The 24,424-nt window shown below is 43.9% G+C and overlaps 1 protein-coding gene across 1 annotated transcript; it reads left to right on the top strand.

The window, feature by feature from the left end:
* The first annotated feature begins 7 nt into the window (after positions 1-7).
* Positions 8-24,185, top strand: POLL (DNA polymerase lambda). Its single transcript, XM_066600951.1, has 9 exons — positions 8-49; positions 2,135-2,250; positions 5,592-5,889; positions 7,210-7,357; positions 8,741-9,058; positions 10,850-11,023; positions 14,285-14,413; positions 21,002-21,170; positions 21,530-24,185. Exons 2-9 carry the CDS (start codon positions 2,142-2,144, stop codon positions 21,889-21,891), a joined length of 1,707 nt encoding a protein of 568 aa, XP_066457048.1. The 5' UTR covers positions 8-49; positions 2,135-2,141; the 3' UTR covers positions 21,892-24,185.
* Positions 24,186-24,424: the final 239 nt, after the last annotated feature.

The raw sequence follows: 24,424 nt of genomic DNA, 5'->3' as shown, positions 1-24,424 counted from the left end.
CGGAAGCGGTAGTGACCTACTGCTATATAACCCCGGCTGCCTCGGAGCTGTGAGTAAAAGGATGCTGGAGATGAAAGAAGTTATTCTGATACCTATTGTGGTGTGGCAGAGCATGCTGGGAGTTGTAGTGCCGTAAAGCAACAGTAAATGTGCTGCAATAAAGTGTAGGACATGCTGGGACTTGTGCTACCACCGCTGCTCCTATCTGACTGTAGGCTATTGAGGCCGCTGTGATTTATCGCTCACACCCCGATAAACATGTTGCATGTAATGCATTCTGAAGGGTTAGCGTTATGCACCTGCGATATCGCTAAAAAAATAAAAATACCACACGTACCGCTATGGCATACTACTACGTATCGCGTGCAAAGTTGCGCAGTTTTGGCATATGAGGCTGCATGCCAACAATTCCTTGCTGCAAGGTTCTGGCTTAAAGGCCCTTCTTGACGTAACGAACATTCGCCCAGATTATTGCCGCACGTAAATATGGCCGCCATCACATGATAAACGAGCGAATGCAGCCATAAACCGCTTGTTCGTCCGCAGCGCCTCTCGCCTTGTAAACTGCTTAACAAACAATGGCAAGTAGTAAACAATTGTGCGGCGAAGCATTTTGGCGATCCTCAGGCTAGTCCGCGCTAGGGAAATGGCAAGCTCTGGCCGAACGGATCCGTCTTATGATGGCACCCATTGGGCCCCATTAACTATAATGGGGACCCTTCAGCCCTCCGGCATTTTACTACACGAAATAGCGCTGCATGCTGTGCTGTTGTATCCGGGCTTTTAGCAGAAATTAGCAACGCAGCACCGATCTGCCGTTCACTTTCAATTGTGCTTCTCAAAGCGCGCAAAAAATATTGTGGCATGCACTATCTTGGCACGCATACGCAGCAGGATAGTGCTTGGGCATTGTTGGCAAGCAGCAAGTACACATGCGAGATCCGCAGCAACCATCCGCTGGTGTGAGAGCCTTTACGGGAATGGTTACACGTAACCCAAACGCTGTGGATTTTGCGCAACAGAATTACTTGAGGAAAATTTGCAGCCACAGTAATGAGATTGTAGCAAATTCGCAACAGAATTGCCACGTGGATCTTAAACCCGCAGCGCGGCAATGTTTTTTGCACTTGCCATGAGCGGGTATCCACATATAACATGGATTTTATTGACATTTTTACGGATTTTGCAGCAGATCCGCAGTGGAAAATCGTAGGCGTAGACTTAGGGCTGCCCACGGCCGTCTATGTACAATGCTGCAGGTCTCCCTGCAGCGTTTTACACATTTGGCAGCCATACTCTCTGTTGGCAGAGACCGCGTATGGCACTGTGAATCACACGGACATTTTTTTTTAATTCCTTGCTCTGCTCATAGAGGGGATGCATATGGTAATGCTGCCCGTATGTAATGTATTGCGTATCATACGCAGCCCATACAAGTGTATAAGGCTCACGCAGCATGGTATGCAGACAAGAAGAGCATGGTGCGATTTTTTTTTTCTTTTTTGCGAATCGATACAGTGTCAGCACGCAGGCCAATGACTCCATTCACCGCGTATCACGGTCGTAGGCATGAGCCCCTTAGGTGTCATTTGGATGCCAAAGAGATTCAGTTGCAACTTACATCAGACAGCACACGGACGCAAGTTCATTTGCTGTCCCATCCGTAGGGACAGTGCAGATTTCATGCCCTATTCTCGTCTGTGACTAGATTGGGATATACAGCGGTTTTTTGTTTTTTTTTTCTGCGCAGACCTGTGCCAAAAAAATGCTTTTGTGTATACCCTCATATGATCTATCAAGTTCATGTGTTGTCCGTAAAATACACGGACGGAAAATATCCCCCCCTGAGTAAGCCCTAATTATGCTGTGTTTAGTTTCACATTCATAGAATGTTGTGTCATCAGGTGGTTCATTTCATGGACGCGCTTCACGATTTTTCTTGGTGGCTAGGGGTTTAAAAAAAAAAAGGAAGTTGAAAATTTTCTGAAATTATACCCAAATTTCAGAAGGTTTTCAACTTAATTTTTTATATAAAACGGAATACTTTCTGAAATTCCAGGCAGATTTGATACATGAGGCACAATGTTTTCCTGTTTTTCATTTGTATGATAACTGCATTAATGTTCCCTCCCAGATCACGTATGGAACCAAGAGGGATCGTAAAGGCTTTCCCCAAAGTAAAACGGTCAAGAGAAAGCAGCGACCCCTCAGAGGAGAAGAAGAAGCTGAAAGCAGATGTTGATGTTCAAGGTAAGCTAATTACAGAATAAATAATAGCATTCTCAGTCGGAACGCTTCATATAGCTTTGTGTCGATGTGAAGGGCAAGCTAAAAACACGCTAATCACTTTAGGTGTTAACCCCTTCCTGCTTCAGGGTCTAAATATATACGTCCTGGCTGGGAAGCAGTTCCTGCGAATGGCTGTGCATTCACATCCTATAGATGGCATGGGCTCAGAAGCTTAGCCCCCGCCATAAATAGCGGAGGTGATTATGACTAATAGCTGGCCTCCCCACAGATCCCCGCTGTTAACCCCTTACATGGCACGATCAATGTTGATCGCAGCATATACAGAGTTTACAGAGGGAGGGTATTCCCTTTGTGATGTCATTGGTCCTCCACCATGTAATCACAGAAGCCCGATGGTTTGCCATGGCAAACGAACGCTAGACAATGGCATCCAGGTCTAGCATGGCATGTGTTCGCTATAAGAAGGGATAATGCATTGCGGTGCAGAAGTACTGTAATGTATTATCAAGGCAATCACAGCATCGCAGGTTCAAGTCCTCTACAGGAACATAAAAAAAACTTTGAAAAAAATAAGTAAATAAAAACTGTAAAAAAAACCAAACTTTTTTGCACGCTCTCCCCTCCATAACGGTCAGTACAATCAATGAAACACACTTTTTTTTTAATCTTGCAAGGCAAATTCTATTGAGGCAAAAAAAAATTGAGTCAAAATGTTTATTTTGTTTAGTTCGCCTTCCATAAAAATGCAGTAAAAGTGATCAAAAAAGCTGTATATACCCCAAAATGGTACCATTACAAACTACTGTTCGTAACACAAAAGATAAGCCATCACAGAGCTCTGTCCACGGAAACATAAAAAAAGTTATGGAACTTTGATGTTATGGAATAGTGAAGCAATTTTTTTTCCCCAAACGTTTTTATTGCACAAAAGTGGAAAACCTAAAAAAAATACCAGCCCACAGAAAAAATATCATGACAGTTTGTTTTTTGTAAAACCTTGTACCCCATGCATCAACATTACAAATAGACATATACTCGCCATTGCTGCTAGGTCCTCCATGCCGGTGTTTGCAAGCTACAGTCAGCCTATGTACAGGATGTCACAAGCTGCTGCAGCCAATGACAGGAGGGCTTAGTGATCGAGCGCTGCAGCTTGTGAAGTCCCGTAAACAGGCTGTAGCAGTCTGTAAACATGGCGTCACGGGAAAGACCCATAATAGAGGTGCATGACACAGCGGGGAGAGGTGAGATGTCTGTTTGGTATGTTACTGCAGGGGCACAGGTTTTTATTTAAAAAAAAACAACTTGGACAATCCCTTTAAATCTTCAAATAACTCCTTTAAATAGAAACAGAAATTTCTTATGTATGGATTAAGGAGGACAGTCAGGTCTTCATTTGTTGCCCAACATCACTGATTTGTGATCCTAAATTATATTTTATAGAAGTGACACAATTACTTTCCACAAATACAAAAATATGGAAACACCAAAGCTGTGGCATGCTTCTTTTTCAGCACAACCCTACGCAATGATCGTCTGTCTCTGTCACTCAACACACATTTCCGTTCACACTGGTGTTTTTTCCAATGCGTTTTTTCCAGTCTTGCTGTATGTGGGTATAATCTTGGATTCTGTGCCTCATGATACAGCAAAACCTTCCGCTACCTTTGCCACAAACATACAGGCCCCAACAATTTGACCGCGTTGGAGTTCCATCAGCTCTGCCGTGATTCTCTCACAACTGTGCAGAACGCTCCCTCGAACACAAATTTCGCTTACGGCGTGTTGGCGCTGTTATACAGATCATTGCATCACGCAACAACTACAGCACCGCCTCCTAATTCCACTATAGTACACGTTTAGATCCTGGACCATTAGGAGGGATCCGCATGGGGTTTTAATCATTAGCACTGAGCTGCCCTTTTGCTATAGTTCACATTTACTAGTAGTATTGTGAAATATGATTTATTATCCCATGTAATTTAAGGCCTCCCTCACACAGGCGCTTTTGTACAGAGTTTAGCGCAGCGTTTTCAGCACAGCGCTAAACGCTGTACAACGCTCCCATTCATTTCAGTGGGGCTGCTCACACAAGGCTGAAAACGCAGCATCTTTAGCGCTGCGCTTTGACAGTGATGCATGTTCTATTTTAGGCCGTTTTCCACCCTGTGTTGCCCATTGAAATGAATGGGCAGCGGTTTCAGCGCTGCTGAAAACACAGCACAACTTGGTACTGCGCTTTTAGCAGTGTTAAACACCCCAGCTAAACTACCTGAGTCAAAAAAAAAATCAATACTCACCTTACAGGTGATGTCGCTGTCCCCGGCGGCGCTCTGGGGACTTGTCAGCTGGCAGAGGATCTCTTGCTAGCGACAGAGATTAGAAATCCCTGCCTCCAGCAAGAGATTGCTCTAATTGGCTGAGCGCTGCTGAGTGACAGCCCGCTCAGCCAATCACAGCCAGCGCTGTATGCTTTAATCATAGCCATTCATTGGAGCATCCAGCGCTGACTGTGATTGTCACTCAGCTGTGCCTAGCCAATCAGAGCAATTTATTACTGGAGGCGGGGACTTCTAATCTCTGTCGCTAGCAAAAGATCCAAAGCCAGCTTGATATGTGCCTGGCAGCCTGCACGGAGGTCCAGAGAGTCCCCGACGGCACTTGCTAGGTAAGTATGGATTTTTTTTCAGCATTCTTGGCTGCGTCTTTAGCTGTGCTGAACACGCAGCCAAAACCCTGGCAGGGCTGCTGAAACTGGGCTGAATCTGCAGTAAACACAGCGTTGAAAAACCGTGTTTCCATCTTTTTGTTCACCTCCTGTAGGTGATGACATCAGTATCCCTGTCATCTGTTATTGTCTTTAGATGTAATTACAATGTCCATTTTGTTGCCCCCTTGTCTTGAGCTGGATGTAAAGTAATATAAACCTATTAATGACTATGGATCACCACTGCCACAATAGGCTGAACTGGATGGACTTCTGGGGTTTTTAATAGGGATGAGCGAGTATACTCGCTAAGGCACTACTCGCTCGAGTAATGTGCCTTAGACGAGTATCTCCCTGCTCGTCCCGAAAGATTTGGGTGCCGCCGCGGGGCGGGGAGCTGCGGGGGAGAGCGGGGAGGAACGGAGGGGAGATCTCTCTCTCCCGCCCGCTCTGCCCCGCTCCCCGCCGCAACTCACCTGTCAGCTGCGGCTGCCCCCGAATCTTTCGGGACGAGCAGGGAGATACTCGGCTAAGGCACATTACTCGAGCGAGTAGTGCCTTAGCGAGTATACTCGCTCATCCCTAGTTTTTAACCTTAGTATATATTTTATTATACATTTTTCTACTTCTCTAGGGAAATGCTTTGCCGGAGTCCATGCTCATGTTCTTCCTGCTGGGATTGGCCAGGCCAGATCAGGGATATTCCAGAAGCAGATCATTCAGAACGGTGGTCAGGTGTCCAGCCAGTTTTGCCCTGAGGTGACACATATTATAGTGGATGAAGGAATGGACTGTGACCGGGCCTTCCGACTCCTGAAGTTGCAGAAGCTTCCAGCGGGGGTGCAGCTCGTAAAATGCAGCTGGCTAAGCTTGTGTATTAAAGAGAAGAAGGTTGTAGACACGGCGGGGTACAGCATCTTCATCCCAGAGAGGTATTCACACACACAAACATCATGCATGGCACACTTTTTTCATGATGTTTTTGCATTAGTTTTTCGTGGTCTTTTGGGGGAAAATGGCAGAAAATGATACTGATTTTGAAAAAAAACAACTCCACTGACAGTAAAGAAGAAATGCAACAAAAAACACCAAAAACCAAAATGCTGTTCATGTTCATGTAGATCAGGGCCATGTGACTACTGAAGCCAATCATTGGTTCACATGTGCCTGTGTTGGGATGTCTCCTCTCTGTGGCTGGAAGTGAAGACCAGTGGGGAACTGGACACTGCAGAAGTGGCTAGTGGAGGTCTATATGGCTTTTTATGTTGTTCCACCACTATGAGTCCGTTTGAAGACAATTTTCTGACCCCGGTAACCCCATTGAGGACCACCCTTCTCACATCATATTAATACAAGCATGCTTGCCACATTTGTGGGGTTGTCTTCTTGACACTTACTAATACAGTGTTTTTGTGAATTGTACGCTGTACACTTACGGATACATGATCTACTCAAGTGACCTTACCATCCATACGATGTGACTCTGTACACATGTGGGGACTAGGATCAAAATTTGGGAGGACATTATAATCCCCTGTAAACAACATATACAATGTAGCAAGAGTTGCTGAAGCCTTCTTGAGGCTGTGGAGGTACAGCAGACTTTTTTGGGGTCCAGTTCTTAAAGAGATTTGTCTTTTTTTTACTATTGATGACCTACCCTCAGGGTCATTCATCAATAGCAGATCGGTAGGGGTTTGTCACTCGAAATCCATGCCAATCAGCTGATTGTCCAACATGATGTCAGTGCAGCGGCATCGGTAGTCAGGGGCGCAAGTGTAATTGGCTGCTTCACTCCCAGGGAAATCAATGGGAGCCACGCCATCTATTACACTTTTGACTATGATCACTGAAGCAGACAGCACGCAGTACGATCAGCTGATCGTCAGGGATCCCAAGTGGCTAATCCCCGCCGATCTGCTATTGATGACCTATCGTGAGGATAAGTCATCAATGGTTAAAAAGTGACCAACTCTCAAAGGGGGATATGAATGAGTTTATAGCTCCGCACTGTAAATAATGCTGTTTTGGTGCTGTCACATATAACTGCGATGCCGGCAGCTGCTGAGACCCATGTTAGTAAATATGTCTGCCTTCCTAGAAGCTGGTCTTGACATCTCCTATTATCACATAATAGTTACGTTCCCCCTGTACTCTAGTATGCGCCCTGTGGGCATAAAAGCGCTATGTCTGAAACTTCAATAGAGCCACAAGTAAAGATGATTCTTACAATGACTATAATTGTGCGGCAGGTACCTGGATGTGAAGGACAAGGCAGAGCCAGAACAAAGTGTGATCGACAGGAAACCCGATGATGAACGGCCACAAGCCACGGCCAGCTGCTCGCAACTCACTTCTGATGTCTCCAAGCTGAGTGACAGCAAAGACTTGAAAGTACAGGTGAGCATTTCCTTCTCATGCAATATAGTCATGCATAGTAATATCACTGTTTCCAGTAATCATGTCATTATGGAACATATGATAGACTATACCAGTGACTGTGTGCTAATGGTAAAGCTGTATATTGGGCAACGGTAGAAACTTAATGTATTCTGATTGATATTAAATGCAGTTTAAACACCTTATTAGGGAATTCTGAATTCAGTTGGGAATCATCCATCTATTAATCACAGCAGAAAACAATTACTGTACAAGGAAGGGGTCTGGCTGTGTCGCCCAATGCATGCACATGTATTATGTTAACGAACAATGAATTATTTCACAAAATGAAGTTATCCCTTATCCAATTATTGGGATCTGGGGTATATAGGGGGGACCTTGTGACTAAAGATTTGGAGCAGGATTTCTGAGTAAAAAGCGGAGTAAATCCTGACAGGAAAGACTATGAGAGTCCTGATTACCATATTCACACAGGCTGATTGACAGCCTTCTCCATACACAGGGAACGCTGTCAATCAGCCTATGCGGGCGGGTTAATCGAGACTCTCATGGTCTCTCCTAAAGGTGCATTTACACCACAAAGATGATCGCTCAAAAGATGGCTTTTGAGCGATCATTTTTCATAAACTATTAACTGGTACTGATGCCTTTTAGTACCAATTAGTAACATGTGAGCCACTGGGAGCTGTAGTCAGAGAACAGACCACCTGCTGTTCGCTAAATACATTCCCTTTGTTCTGCCAGCGGGGCTGACAGCTGAGACAATGTTATCAGCGGTCCCCAGGCAGAACACAGCATGCGATCTGTCTTATCAGCTGTTCTGCTGAACTTCGGATTTCATGCCAAACTGGATTCCATCGTTCGGCAGAAAAGTGAAAGATGGGCACATTTACATGCAACGATTATAAGCGATAATTATCACTCAAAAGATGGCTTTTGAGCGATAATCGTTGTCTAAGTGGGACTTTAGAGTCCTTCTCCCAATTACATAAACCTAAATATATATCACTAAACTCAGCTTCTCTCCCACTAACATCTCCTGCTGTTAGCTAGGGTAGCATCAAATACCTGGCAGATTTACTTTAAAATAGTTCATAAGGTGCCAGTCCTTAATTACCCAATAGTGTGATGCCCAGGGAATAGTCTATAAAGTACCAAATGGTATAATAGGCTGTTCCTGTTAATGCCAGAAGAGGTGCAAAGTTGTTTTTACCCAAGTTTTACACAGTTGAGGGCATGCATGAATGAACCCCAAACATCCCCAAATAGCGGTCCATGTTGCATAACCTGCCAAAAGCCACATTAAGTCTATCCATTACACTAGTTGAAGTCTACATGTATTTTAGTAGATGAAATCAAGGAGATTTTTCATTTTATGTGAAGGCCTCTGATGACGAAGCCAGCGATGGAGACGATGCTGGTGTCACACAAGGAGACCTGGACGCATTGATGTTTGGTCAGCAACTTGGAAAGAACAAAGATGGTGAAAAGACAACTGAAGACACAGCAACTGTGGCTGGAAAGTGGGTGTGCGCTCACTCATCCCAGAGTAAGAAGGAGAATCACAACCAGTTCATCACAGATAAGCTGGAGGTTCTCGCAAAGGCTTATTCTGTTCAAGGAGACCGATGGCGATCTCTGGGTTATTCAAAAGCTATAAACGCTCTTAAAAGTTACCATAAACCCGTGACGTCCTCACAGGTAAATGATCACAGCATGTAATGTATTCTGTTCTCTAGTAATAGTGGGCTGACATTTCTCAGCAGTCCCTGCTGAATCAGTGTCTGCATATACTCTATGTACACTGGTGGAAATTGAAAGTGTTACACCCAGAAGCAATTGGTGGAATTTCATGAAAAATGCGAGATATCTGCAGCGTCATACCCAGAATTAATGATAGCAAATTGGAAGGAAGCAAAGTTTATTACTGTTCGGCACAGGTTTCAGTAATGCCCACCACGAGCAACTGTGCGCTCTCAGATCCTTGCAGGCATTGAATCAATAAGGGTTGGGATATCTTCTCTCCATGGGGTCTCTCCAGGTATGCATGACTGGTGCAGTCAGTTGTGCAGCTTGTGGTGGGTGGCCATGTGAGACCTATGCTGCATTAGAGATAAATCTGGGGACCACATGGGCCAATCTATGGTTGTGACTCCCTTGCAAGGTGTGTCTTGTGATGGCTACAGTATGTAGATGGGCATTATGTTGTTGGAAGATACAATTTTGGATCGTGGTCATGAAGGATATGACAACAGGGTGTACCATGCTGTCCACATACTGGCGGGCAGTCATTGTGCCTACAACAACAACCAACTCAGTCCTGTTGTCATAACTGATTACCCTCTAAACCATAACTCCAAGGGTTGGACCTGTGTGGCGCAGGGTAGGCCCTTTCTCCGAAATGCAGACAGATACATTGACGATTATCACATTGCCCCAAACAGAATCGGGACTTGTCAGTAAACACAACTGTTCTCCATTCATGTGTCCAGTTGCGTCTAGCAGTACAGCAGGTTAGTCGTCGCTGGCAGTGAAATCGGGTTAACACTGCATGGGGGTCCAAGAATGCAGCCCAGCTTCAAGCAATCGGTTTACAATTGTTCGAGGAGTGACTCTGACTCCAACCACTGCTTGGATCTGTGCTGCAGTCGCCCATCTATCAGCAACTACCATCCACATAATTTTAGCAGTCTTCACGTGGAGTGGACCTGTGCCGCGTCTACGAGTATTGGAGAGTAACCACTCTCTGTACTGACATCACACTAATGCCTGTCCATCCGAGATTTCATGATATGATGCCCCCATTTCAACATGCTAATTATTTGACCTCTCTCAAAGTCAGACATTTGGGTCTACAGAGTTCGGACTCTACGATTTGACATACCTGACCACCAACAGTCTGTAAAATGCATTCAAAGGGGTATTCACATCTTATACAGTTATGGTATATTCACTGGGTGTGCCATAAATGTCTGATAGATTCGGATCCCACCACTGAGAGCTGCATCTATCGTCAGAACAGAGGCTCCCAATCCTGTCCGACTCGCCTCTTTGGCTACCGGTGGTTGGGATTACGGAAACAGCCAAACTGGCTTTTACGCTGTTTTCGTGACTGACACAGAAGTGAATGGGAGTTACAGAGTAAAGTGAGCTCCACTGCTTCCACAACTGAAGAGTTCCAGAAATGGTATAGCTTGCTCTACTGCATTGTTTCCTTAACTTCCATTCACTTCTACAGCAGTTACAGAAACGGTGTAGATCAGAAAGTTTGACTATTCCCATAATCCAGGTCACCTCTGGAAATAGCGTGCAGGTTAGTGTTCCCATCTCAACCACATTTGGCCGGGGATGAGAATACACCTTTAAATCTGTTTCTGGAAGATGTGTGGTTATGGCGGATCTCATGGACTCTCGATCAGTAAGGACAACTAGAGATTACTTATTATTTTGAGTATGGTTGCCTTTTAATTTTATTATTGACTTCTTCTTTAGGAAGCTGCTAAAATCCCTGGTATTGGGAAGAAGATGGCTGATAAGATTGATGAAATTTTGGAGAGTGGACACTTGCGCAAAATTGACCATATAAGTGACAGTGTGAGCATTTTGGAGGTGTTCTCTAATATATGGGGAGCTGGTGTAAAGACAGCCCAAAGCTGGTACCAACAGGTGTGTAGTAAGTTACAAACTATTATGTATAACTGTGTGTTCTCTTACGTATGTGTCCACCCTTAAAAGGGTTATATCAAGTTATTCCCTGTCCATAGGGCATAATTATGATTGGTGGGGGTCCATCGATCACCAGAACAGGAGTTTTGTGTCCCTCTGCTCCATTCATTTCAGTGGGATTGCCATTGGATAGGGAATAACTTGATATATCCAGAATACCCCTTTAACTTTGCTTCAACTTCTCAGGATACAAGATTGACACATTCTGGCACCATCCAGTAAAAAGCAAAAAAAAATACATTTTTTTTTTTAACGTGTACCTATGGCTGACGGATAGCTTCCATCACAGGTATCTATTAAGGTAGCAAATACTTCATCTGTCAGAGGAATTTGTCAGGGATTTACATTTTTTTAACACTAGATACCACTTATCTCGGGATATGTAAAGCCAAGAGAAACATTAAGGACGAAATCTATATAGGGAATATCTTGCTGATCATGGGGGTCTCCCCGCATAGATCCCCATCGATCTCATGAATCGGACTCCCCTGTCACTGTAGGGTTTGCTTCACCCCCCGCATTGACGTCACTCTGACTGGAGGGCTGGCTGAGCATACTCAGTCAGTGCTCCATTCATTTCAATGGGGGTATCAAAAATAGCTGAGCGGCTGCCACTCTGGTATCTCATAGTAACATAGTATGTTACGCTGAAAGGAAACAATGTCCATCTAGTTCAGCCTGTTTCCACCTGTTGATCCAGAGGAAGGCAAAAAAAACCTAATGAGGCAGAAGCCAATTTAGCCCATTGGGGAAAAAAATTCCTTCCTGACTCTATAATGACAGAATAATCCTTGGATCAACGTTTTGAAAGTTCCCACCTGACTACACGACCCGGATCAAACACCCCGCTGGTTATTTAATGTCTATATCCTCTAATATCATAGCGTTCTAGAAAGGCATCTAGTCCCCTCTTAAACTCCTCTATCAATTTTGCCATCGTCATGTCCTCAGGCAGAGAGTTCCACGGTCTCACTACTCTGACAGTAAAGAACCCCTTCTATGTTGGTGATGGAACCTGCTTTTCTCTGGCCGTAGAGAATGCCCTCTTGTTACTGTCACAGTCTTGCGTATAAACAGATCGTGGGAGAGTTCCTTGTATTCTCCCCTAATATATTTATACATACCGTGTTTCCCAGAAAATAAGACCCTGCCTTATATTAATTTTTGCCCCAAAGGAGGCGCTAGGTCTTTTTTTCTGGGAAGGTCTTATTATACTTACCTAGCAGGCTCGGTCCAGGTCCCTCCCGCTGCTCTCCACAGCTCCGACATTCTTCCCGCAGTCCTCGGTTGCTCCTACAACATCACTTCATGGTTGTGGGATGCATAAATCCCACCTCCAGGAAGCGATGGCTTGATTGATTCTTTGACCGCTGCTCAGCCAATCAATACAGCGCTGGATGAACAAATACGATGGCTGTGATTGGTTTATCCAGCGCTGCATTGATTGGCTGAGCAGCAGTGAGAGAACCAATAAGCAGACATCGCATTGTAGAAGCGGGATTTATAAATTGGCTGAGCCATGGCCAATCGCAGCCATCACATTGGTTCATTCAGCGCTGCATTGATTGGCTGAGCAGCAGTCAAAGAACCAATCAATCACAGCCATCGCTTCCTGGAGATGGGATTTATGAATTCCATAACAAGAAAGTGATGTTGTACGAGTGGCTGAGTACTTTGGAAACCATGCCGAACCTCTAGAGAGCAGCGGCAGGGACCTGGACCGAGCCTGTTAGGTAATGTATTCTTTTTTTTTAATGTAGTGTAACGGGGGATTATTTTGGGGGTAGGTCTTATTTTGGGGGAAACAGGGCAGTTATTTGGTCGCCGCTTAACCGCCTTTTTTCCAGGGTGAATAATCCCAATTTTGATAGCCTCTCTGGGTATTCAAGTCCTCCCATTCTTTTTATTAGTTTAGTTGCCCTTTTTTGAACCCCCTCAAGCACTGCAACATCTTTGCTGAGCACCGGTGACCAGAACTGTACGCAGTATTCCATATGAGGCCTGACAAGTGCCTTATATAGTGGAAGGATAATGTTCTCGTCCCTCGCCCCTATACCTCTTTTAATGCACCCCAATACTTTATTATTCTTTGCAGCAGCTGACTGGCATTGATTGCTCCAGTTTAGTCTACAATCTACTAGTACCCCCAGGTCTTTTTCCATATCACTTTTCCCTAGCGGTACCCCATTTAGTGTATATTGGTGACAGCTGTTTCTCCTTCCCATGTGGTTGACCTTACATTTATCAACATTGAACTTCATTTGCCATTTTTCTGCCCAAGCCCCCAGCTTATCCAGGTCCGTTTGTAGCCGCACATTGTCCTCCGTTGCATTAATTATCTTGTATATTTTTATGTCATCTGCAAATATTGATATTTTACTCTGCAGTCCCTCTATCAGGTCGTTAATAAATATATTGAACAGAATGGGGCCTAATACTGAGCCCTGTGGCACCCCGCTAGTGACAGTGGCCCAATCAGAGTACGAACCATTTATTACACACCCTCTGCTTTCTATCTCTGAGCCAGTTCTTTACCCAGATACACACGTTTTCACCCAATCTGAGCTGCCTCATTTTATATATCAGCCTATTATACGGCACGGTGTCAAATGCTTTAGAGAAGTCCAGATATACGAGATCAATGGACTCTCCCAACGATCGACCCCCCCCCCATGAACCCATGCTGGTGAGGAGTTATTCCGTTGTTCTCCTTGAGGTATTCTTCGATGGCGTCTCTCAGAAACCCCTTGAATATTTTTCCAATTATTGAAGTGAGACTTACCGGCCTGTAGTTACCAGACTCCCTTCTTGACCCCTTTTTGTATATTGACAGATTTTGACTTACAACTTGAACAAATGACACATTCACATGGATTGAGATTTTAAAGAAAATCTGTGTTGCCCATAGCAACCAATCACATATCCTAGCAATAGATGACAAGACCAAAAACGTAGTGTGCACAACTGCATATTGCAGTTACACTCCTTTCACTATTTCAACTTTTTAGATTTCAATATACAGCAAAACACAGATTAGATTAGAAAAAATACAAATTCCACACAGGCGAAGTCGCGGGTAACAAGCTAGTACAGTATATATGGATACATATGGCTCTTCTCATAGTTGTCACTCATTATACAGTATATATAGATACAGATGCTTCTTCCTAATTGTCACTCATTATCGGTGTTTATTTAAAGGGATTTCGAAGTCTTGAAGACATCCGCACAAAGGCAAACCTGAGCACACAGCAGGCTATTGGCTTGAAACATTATGAAGACTTATTAGACCGTATGCCCAGGGAGGAGGCGGGACAGATAGAAGAGATTGTAAGATTATTCTTCCTTATTCTTGCTTTCCTTCTCATCAGTTTTTACTACTTTGCACTGTAGCTGTATGTGTACAGATGTCGTGTGAGGAGCGCAATCAGTGTGGAAGTATTGGCATCATTGACAGATTCCATATTGATGCAGATACCTCAGGTACAAAGTATCCTCTAGTTCCACAAGTAAGCATATGAGGGACATTCATGAAGGCTTTTATGCCAGTTTCTCAAGTAAAAAAAATGCACATTTTTGTGCAAGTAGGGAATTGCCCAAAAAATTTGAGAATGTTTTTTAATTTTGTGCTACCCTCAACACTTTTTTGAAAAGTACACACAGCTTTTGGGAGGGGGCATGCCCACCTCAGACAAACAAATTTATTTATTATTTATGCCAGAAACTGGTGTCAATTCTACCAGATATGTATGCCAGGTCCTGCCACATCACCTGGCAGCCTCTAAGTGAGCACCAAGCAGGTCAGGTGATTTGTAAATGACCCACGTGCTGTGGCTGTGTTTGACAGCTGGCAACAGCCACGATCACCATGAGCGCTGATCACAGCTGTTAACTCTTTAAATGCTGCTGTCAATTCTGATTGCGAGAATCTAAATGATAATCGTTCGGTGTAAATGAATGACAAGCAATAATTAGTTTGTCTCGTCAAGGCATTTAAATGATCATCGACCTGAGTAGCATGTAGTCGTTTATCTATGAACGACTGCCTGTTTACTGTGGATGGAGAAGTGCGGGCCAAGACGATCTCCAGCCCGCTCTACCTCTATTCACGGAGCAATATGAAAGCCCAGGAGCGATCAGCACTAGGACGCCAGTCGTCCCATGTAAAAGGGCCTTTAGAGGATACATGCTGCTCTGACTAACCAGACTAACGATGCATCAGGTAGTCAGACCAGTGGTGTAGCCGTGTTTGTTTGTCCAGGACTGAAGGGTCGCTTTTAAAAAATGGCAACCAATCAGTGCAAGTCAGAATAAGACGTGATCGAAGCGATCACTGTGGCTTCTCGTCTGCACTAGTTCATATCCATGAAGCCTGTTTTTCCTTCTGCTGACCATGAATACCTCCATCCAAGCAAGGTGCAGCGACTACAAAGCCTGGCATGCAGCTGGGACATAATAGATGGCCGCATTGTCACTTTGTTCCTAAATAGCTGGCAACGTATGAACAAATTCCTGGCCTCCTTTTTGCCAAGACTAAAAGTTGATTAAAATAAGGTTAAACTACATGTGAGATCTTTGGCTGCTGGGAATGGGCCCAGAAGACATGATCAAGCTGTGCAGATAAACTCCGCTTTACTCCGGCCTTTGTTTTCGGGGGGTATTTGTGCCTTTAGCCTCTGAAATTTTCCTTTCTCTTCTATTATGCGGTCACAACATTAATATATTCTGTTAAGAAAAGGTTTTCTCTCCCACAAGCTTCTATAAGAACTCGACTCTTTGTGATGATCATCAGGACACACACTTTCAAAGACGGTCTGTTTGAGAAAATGAAAGGCATCGGAGTCCGAACATGGGTGTTGAGTGACAGGATCCCTTGGGGTGGGTTGGAACGAGGCGCTTTATGTTACACCTGCATACCCCCATCACCGTGGAAGCATCGGTCATTGCGACGCTGTCACTCAGCCACACAGCCTGACCTCAAAGAATGCGCACCAAACCGGACCCCACTGAGAAACTTGTTCCCATGCGTATGATTAAAGGCCAAAGGCTGACCCCCCCCCTCCTTTTTTTTTTTCTTCAAACACGGTTGTCACGTAAAAGATTTTCAAGAATGACTTTCCAATTTCAAGTACCTTTTTTCTCTCCTCCCCATCTTTTGAAAAGTCAGCCAGGTTGTTGTGGCTGCTGTCGGAGGAGGACCCAGGCCCCATTGTTGTTGTTGATTGGATTACTCGTCCTGGGTCTCTGGGCCCCCGTGGGTGCTACACAGGAGAAAGAAGGGATTAAGGGATTAGCCACTGTCCTTGCTGTATGTCGCATCAAGATCTTGGGGGAGCTTTGCACTCAATTGCAGTGTAGCAGGTCTTCAGAAATCTTCATTAAAAAAAGACAAAATATGCATTAGAAAAGAGCGGTGACCTTCTTAAGCATGTCACCGGCACACAAGACAGAATTAACGGGTTTATTCTGCTAATGAAAGATGATCCTTAATTGTTATAAGGAGATAAAGAGGAAGACAACATAGAAAGGGCAATATTGGGGAACTAACGCCCCTTGAGTGTGGCATTGTTTGTCACATCTGGGAAACGGCTTACACCTATATGTCACTGTCTATTCATCCAGCAGTATTTTAGTTGCAGCTATTCTTTACCACTGGCCATCGGCAAAGAAAACTTTACTGGTGCTTTAAGGAAAACTAGCCAGCAGAACTATTCTGTCACGGCAGATGTGCCTATATAATTACATTAGATACTCCTACCCACTGGAGATTCCATATATCTGACTCTGAATGTCTGAAATGTTTACTAATGTGTGTACACAAGACAGAATAATTATGTATTGTAGTAGGTAGGGCTTGGGAATGTGCATACCGGGTGATCATAATTAAAGTGGTTTTCCAGGCAACTTGAAAATAAGACACTGTGCCCTTTTTGGGGCAAAAAATAATATAAGACAATGTCTTACTTTTGGGGAAACACGGTAGAACCGGCCTGGCTATTCCACAGCAAAGCCCACATCCCTACTGGTGGGGTTAAAGGGCGAGCATTGGAGTACTTCAGATGTTGCCTTGAGGTTTGATCCAAAGCCAAACTAGTCTGTGGCTCTGTGGATCTACATCCACTGATCTTGACACTGTTATTACAGTATATACCCCGTTTCCCTAGAAAATAAGACAGTGTCGTATATTAATTTTTGCTCAAAAAAATTTAACTTTTTTACATGTATAGCTGCCTGGACACTATTTAAATTGACTTTTTAAATTAACTATAAGCAGGGCTTTATTTTGGAGTAGGGCTTATAGTTCAAGCATCCTCAAAAATCCTGAAAAATCATTTTGCATCCTAAAAATCCTGGAAAATCTTGCTAGGTCTTATTTTCAGGGAAATAGGGTATGTACAGTACGACTGCAGCGCTAGAGCTCTCACATTGCCGGAGTGTGTCTTGCTGGTTAACTTTATTATCAGTGAGGTGGTAACAGATTCATCGGATGTGGACAAGCAGCACACGTTGTACCATCTTTGTAGGTTTCTACAAGATGACAAATCACTAAGCCATCCATTGTATAGTAGATATAACCCTGTCCTAAAACGCAGTGGATGGTTCTTAGCCATTGATTATCACATACTCCTATATCTTACAATTCAACAGTGTTTAATATTCCGCTGGTGGCAATGTTTTGTGCAACTTTTTTCTTCGAGAAACCTAAACCCCCTGAGTATACACACCAACTTATTTTGGGTTCTGCCCTATATTTCTTTTCGCTAGAGATGTCTGAACGCCTTTAGTTATGATCACCCCATATGTGCAGATCATCTCCGACACATTTCCAGGCCCTGCCTACAACAATTGATAATTATTTTGTCTTGTGTTTAGTATAATTCCTGGACAATCAGCAGCCAGATTAGTGGAATCCTCCAGTGTGTCGGATTCTTTATTGTAATCACATAGATACACAATTGATTTGTAGGGTGATGGATCGCACAGTCTGCTTCCTGTTCCGTCCATGCTGACAGCGGTGCAGGGAGTCAACTGATCAGCCAGATTTAAAGTGGTGGACTCACGTTGATCATCTATGGCAAACGCCTTCAAATGTTTTTTATGATCACGTAAAGTCTTGACATGTTGCTAGGATATGCCATCATTTTATGATTGTTTGAGGGCAGAACTCTGGAATCCTTGCCGATCCCGGGAATGGGATATTGCTAGGATATGCCATCGTTTTATAAAATGGGAATAACCCTTTTTAGCATAGTGAATAAGTTTTAATTCCATTAACTGGAAGCATTGAACGGTTTATATATTGCAAGAGGTACTTTATGTCCTCATATAAGAGGGGTAAGCAGTACCCTGCTCCCCTCCTACGGATTACAGCAGCTCTGCTGCCACGTACTGATCTCTGGAGTGAAGTTCAGCCCACTGCACCTATCAGCCACTCTGTGGCATCTAAGAAATTGTTACAGGCTGCACTATTAAGGTTGGCCACAGGAGGGAGCCCAAAGCTTACAAAAGAACTGGCTGCTAATACCATGTTTCCCTGAAAATAAGAACCTGTCTTATGTTAATATTTTCCCCAAAAGAGGCACTAGGTCTTATTTTTGGGAAATGTCTTATACTTACCTAGCAGGCTCAGTCCACGTCTCTCCTGCTGCTCTCCGGAGCTCTGGTAGGCTTCTTCCAGTCCTCGGCCGCCCACAGAAGACCGCTTCCTGGTTGTGGGATTCATAAATCCCGCCTCCAGAAAGCAATGGCTCTGATTGGTTTTTGAACGCTGCTCAGTCAACCTATGCAGCACTTGATGAACCAATGCGATATCTATGATTGGTTCATCCAGCGCTGCATTGATTGACTGAGCAGTGCTCGAGAACCAGTCACAGCCATCGCGTTGCGGAGGTGGGATTTAGGAATTGGCCAATCAATGCCGCGGCTCAGCTAATTCATGAATCCCACCTCCACAACGCGATGCCTGTGATTGGTTCTCGAGCGCTGCTCAGCCGATCAATGCAGCGCTCGATGAAGAACTCAATTGAGATATACTAGAAACCTGAGTTCTCATAATGGGAGAACAGTTTGTGAGACCTCGAGCAGCAGTGTTGTGTCTTTGATATTGTGCATTGCTAAATATGATACACCAACGGTTAAATGTGTCATGGCGTGTATGTGACGTATGGGATATATGTGAGGACGTAACAAGCGCCTGCTGAGGAAGTGTATGTACCGGGGATTTACCATAGGTAAATTGAGAAATGGGGCATCCACGATGTCCGGTGTCTTGTGCAAAAAGATGCATTCCCAACGGGGTGGAAAAGGGCTGGCCTACAGCTAAAAGAGTCGACATTGGACATATACCGTAATTGTCCAAAAGTGTCAGGTGACCTGTTGTTGGTAAGGATTGTAACGTCTATAGTACATGTCAAGTATTATAATTCGGTGTGTCATTTTATGCAATATTTAAGAACCTGAGCCCGTTTAAGGAGCCAAGCATTATTTCTAGTGTTCCAGTTAAGTTATTCTGTTCTATTACCGCTATGCCAACTTGTAACATGGGCACATACCACCCGTCCGTTACACTTATACACTAAATGGCCACTTTATTACAGTCATCCATCAAGTAGTGGGTTGCACCTCTTTGGCCTTCAGAACCCCACAATTTGTTGTGGCGTTCATCCACAAGTATCGGAGGACACAGGATGTGCCAAGAAAACATTCCCCACATTACTCCGCCTCCACCAGCCTGAACTGCTGACTCCCGACAGGAAGGGTTCATCCATTCATGCTGCTTGTACCAAATTCAGACCCTCCCATCAGCATGGTGCAAGAGAAATCTTGGTTCATCTGACCACAGGATGCTTTTCCACACTGCCCAGCGATACAATTTTTGTGCCCTTTTGCCCACTGGCGTTTCGGCTTTCTGTTTCTCTTAGACAGCAATGGTACTCGAATTGTTTACCTGCTGTTATAGCTCATCTGTGCTGATGAACGAAAAGTTGTGCATTTGAACACATTAGTTAGAGCACCAGCATTATATTCAGCTGCAATTTTCTTGGCTGTGCATCACCTGTTTGTCAGAAGGATTCCTGACACCCTCCTCTGACCCCTTTCAGTGATTTTATGTCCACAGGATCCCCTTTTACAGGATGTTTAACCTCAATCACATCATTCTCGGTATACTGTCTACACCATTGCAGAAGAAACCCCACAAAGTTGGCGGTGAAACCCTGGCTAGACTAGCCCTGATGATCAGACCTCCTTGGCAGTCTCTCAGATCACTGGATCTTCCCATTCTAATGTGGATTTAAACTGAAACTGATCCACAGAAAACTTGCTTACTTGATTTTATGCTGCACTCCGGGGTCACTTGTCGTATCTGCATACAGGGCAGCTGCAATCGTGAAAGGGTCTCTAACAAAGTGGCCATTTAGTGTATATTACAGGAAGTATTGTATGTGTTTAGTGCAGGCAGCAACGAGCGAAATGGTAATGGAAAGATAGAAGAAGGTTAGTAGTAGAAAAGCAGAACTGGCATTCAGGAATCGCATTCCTAATAGTGTAGAATGGAGGCGGATCTCACTGGAGACCTCTTCCGGGCACCCGCCACAATTCACTGTGAACAGGCAGTCGTTTAAAGATGAACGACTGCCTGTTTACACGGAGCAAAAAATCACTCACTAGTTGCTTCGTTGCAGTGAGCTGAGACCGAGCGCTAATGAACGATTTCCTGCTCAGTTCCCTGTCAGGTCCCGCGTTCACGCAGGACAGCCATCGCTTAAAATCACTTTGATCAACGATAGTCTCCTATTGCTGATAAGCCTTTTATTTTTGGGTTACATTCTACTTTTTTGTATTCCTTTCTATGACTGTGCAATAATTCAGGTCGTCTTATTCTAGGATTTAGTAATAATATACATTTTTATTTATCAGGTTAGGAAAACAGCTAAAATGCTAAATCCAGGACTGATGTGCATGGCCTGTGGCTCCTACCGGCGACAAAAAAAGACGTGCGGCGATGTTGATGTGTTAATTACGCATCCTGACGGCAACTCACATAAAGGAGTTTTTAGCAAACTGATTGACAGCCTTAAATTGCAAGGTAAGAACATCCTTACCGTCCGTCACATAAGAGGAAAACATACATAACCCGACTTTAAACAGCAGTCTGTATCACAAATCAAATCCCAACACTCTTCGAGACCCCTGTGATGAGTCGACGCTCTACTTATTTATTAGCCACAAAACAGGAACCAGCGCCCTGGAATCCATGACCGAGAGCCCTGTAATTTACACGTGTTAATCATACCGTGCTGCGGGTTTTAGAACTCCTACGTACCATTCATTTCTGGATTTCTTTCACCTGCCATCACAGAATAAAGATAAATTGCTTTTTCTAATTAAAGCTACCGACCAAATATTTGATGTTACTTCCCTTGTTTTTGTGTTTGATCTGTCTAGGATTCCTAACCGATGATTTGGTGAGCCACGAGGAGAACGGAAATCAAAAGAAGTATATGGGAATATGTCGTTTACCAGGGCCGGGTCAGAGGCACCGTAGACTGGATATCATCATTGTGCCTTATGGGGAGTTCGCCTGCGCTCTGTTATATTTCACTGGTTCGGCTCACTTTAATCGCTCTATGCGCGCTCTTGCAAAAACCAAGGGTATGAGTCTATCTGAGCATTCCCTCAACAAGGATGTGGTGCGGAACGGAAGCGTGAAGGTTAGCAACGGATACCCTCTGTTGACACCAACCGAAAGACACGTGTTTGAGATTCTTGGGCTTCCTCACAGAGAGCCGCATGAAAGAGACTGGTAGATTTATCCATGATGATAAAGATTGTGACATCTGGTCTGTAGATAGCTTTTCTTTCAATTAGCAGAAATCAAGTATCTTTCATGAATCATGTGAAATAAAAAGCCCATAAGGCATGTTTGTCCAAGTATGACCCATCGATCAGACTGGCATGACAAATTATCCCGGTCACACGTTGTTTCCACATTTGATGAATATATCTATGTGGACAAGAGGTTGCACTGCACACAGGATACTAGTCCACATGGGTATGTTAATCATAGGTGTAAGCAAGTTGTGACCGGGAAAATCGTCAAGGTGGTCTGGGCTAATGGAGAAAAAAAGGGAAAGTGAACGACCCCATTCGATGGGAAATATAGTAAAATCACTGATCTCCTAGTGACTGGATAATAAGCAATACGTTAATGATGATTGAACTCACTTCGTAGAGGAGTCCTGTTCCTTTAAATCCAGGTGGGTCTTCAAAAATCCACAATACTTCTGGGGTAGTTTCAGTAAGAACGTTTATTCAAGAACAACAGAGTATTCATAAAACATAATGTAGGCAAGTGAATATGCAACGCGCTTCGAAGGTGTATAATGGAACCCAACACCACCGAGGAAGGGGCTTTTGTGCGCGTAAATGCGTCTGTATTTCTGGGTCAATATTTAATGAAAGCAGAGAACGGATTTAAGTCTTCCCTTTCTCGGAGCATTTCTTCAGATTTTTTAAATCTCTATTCACTATTTAAGGCATATAGATTGTATGTGATGCATTTAATCTGTGATTTTATCATGTGTATCACTTGTCCTTGTTTACAGCATAATGCACTATATATACTATACGATGCCACTACACATCCAGTAATGTACTAGGTCAATATATTTATTCTCGCACTTTATACCTTAAGATATGACTGTGAAGTTGTGCATTCTAGTCTTCTATGTATCCTGGAGCTCCTTATCTTAGAACTCTTCACTGATCTGTTCTTCTGTCTTCTAACAAATCCCATTGCACTGTAATGGGTCCATCAATTAATTTCTTTAAAGGCCCTTTTACACGGCACAATTACTGTGTAAATAATCATTAGAACAAGTGATTTGCAAGATAATTGTTTAGTGTAAGGAAACGAATGATCAGAATACATCGTTATTGATGATCGGATGTTTCATGCAGACCTGAAAATCATTGTTGGTCATCTATAAACGACTGCCCATTTACTGTGAATGAAGGTGGGTGGCCGGAAGAAATACCTGACCTGCTCCATTCACTGAGTGATGATTGCTCCTGTGTAGAAGCAGAGCAGCAATTAGTGCTGGGATGGCTGTTAGGCGCTTTAGCGCCCGTCGGTCGTCTTGTGTAAAAAGGCCTTTACTGGGCAAAATAATCCAGTAGCCAACAGAAACCTCATGGAACACTTAAAGGGTTGTACCAAAATCGACTTTTATCACCTATTCGTTGGACCGATGGGGGTCTCAGAGCTGATCCCAAGAACAGGGGTCCTGTGTCCCCTCTACTTCTCAGTGCAGGCTCACAGAAACCTTCACAGCGAGGAGGAGATTGAAAGAAGTGGCGGTTAACCATGCACAGTGTCGCTGCAGTCCTCTTCAATGGGACTGACCGAGATAGAAGAGCACCAGCTATTTACATCGGCTCCATTGAAAAAAAAAAACAGAGCACAGCTGCACACGAGCAACCGCCGCATTATTCATTTTCCACACCCCTGTGGGTGGGTGCAGTGAGCCCACAGAGACAAGAAGAGGGGGGTATGGGACCCTGTTCACAGTGAGACCCCCACTAATCAGACGTTTATGACCTATTGTGTGCATAGGTAATAAAAGTCAATTTTGGTACAGCTCCTTTAAAGGGGTTGTTTCATTAGTGACAGCTCCTTTTCAGTTTGGAGACATTGCAGCATTCAGCTCCTAGTACCTGATATATTTGTTATAGTGTACCGGCCAGAACCGCTCTCCGCTGCGGACCCCCGCTCTGTTGTCCCTATACCTGGCGGGAAGGATTAGCCAACCCTTTTATGAAATAGATGACTACTGTCAGGTGAAGAGACAGCAGCATACCATGAACGATTTTTTTTATTTCCCTACATCACCTATTACAGTGATTGGGTGCGTTATATTTTTTACCAATGCCTGTGTGAACCGGCCTAACTCTCGCACTATTTTTACACAAGGGCTGAAGTCTCCCATAGATTATATTTTTTATACTGTACAACAATGATCACTAATAGTTGGATGAAGGTGGTAAATCTGATGTAATTATGTTACATGCTTTGGCCATAATAAAGTGTACTGTGCCTGCATACGTATTGTCTTATGTGCTCACTTTTGTAGAGTCAGTGACTTCTACGGAGAACAGACTAAGGCTACATTCACAGAAGAGTGAATCCCGCACGAATGTTGTACTTTGCGGGACACACAAAACTCGCACAGACATGAATTCCACTCTTCTGAATGGAGTCATACACGAGTGATTTCTTTTTTTTTCCCTTTATCTCACAGAGATGGTTAAAAAATCGCTATAAGTCCTTTTTATTTAGTA

Source organism: Eleutherodactylus coqui, chromosome 4, assembly GCF_035609145.1.
Source record: "Eleutherodactylus coqui strain aEleCoq1 chromosome 4, aEleCoq1.hap1, whole genome shotgun sequence".
Taxonomy (NCBI): domain Eukaryota; kingdom Metazoa; phylum Chordata; class Amphibia; order Anura; family Eleutherodactylidae; genus Eleutherodactylus; species Eleutherodactylus coqui.
Note: the sequence above shows the minus strand (reverse complement) of the source record. Positions and strands in the feature narration are given on the sequence as shown.

Coding starts and splice junctions, on each gene's coding strand:
- POLL (XM_066600951.1), top strand. CDS start 2,142: ATGGAACCAAGAGGGATCGTAAAGGCTTTCCCCAAAGTAAAACGGTCA. Junction 9,059..10,849: donor AACCCGTGACGTCCTCACAG/GTAAATGATCAC, acceptor CTTCTTCTTTAG/GAAGCTGCTAAAATCCCTGG. Junction 11,024..14,284: donor CCCAAAGCTGGTACCAACAG/GTGTGTAGTAAG, acceptor GTTTATTTAAAG/GGATTTCGAAGTCTTGAAGA.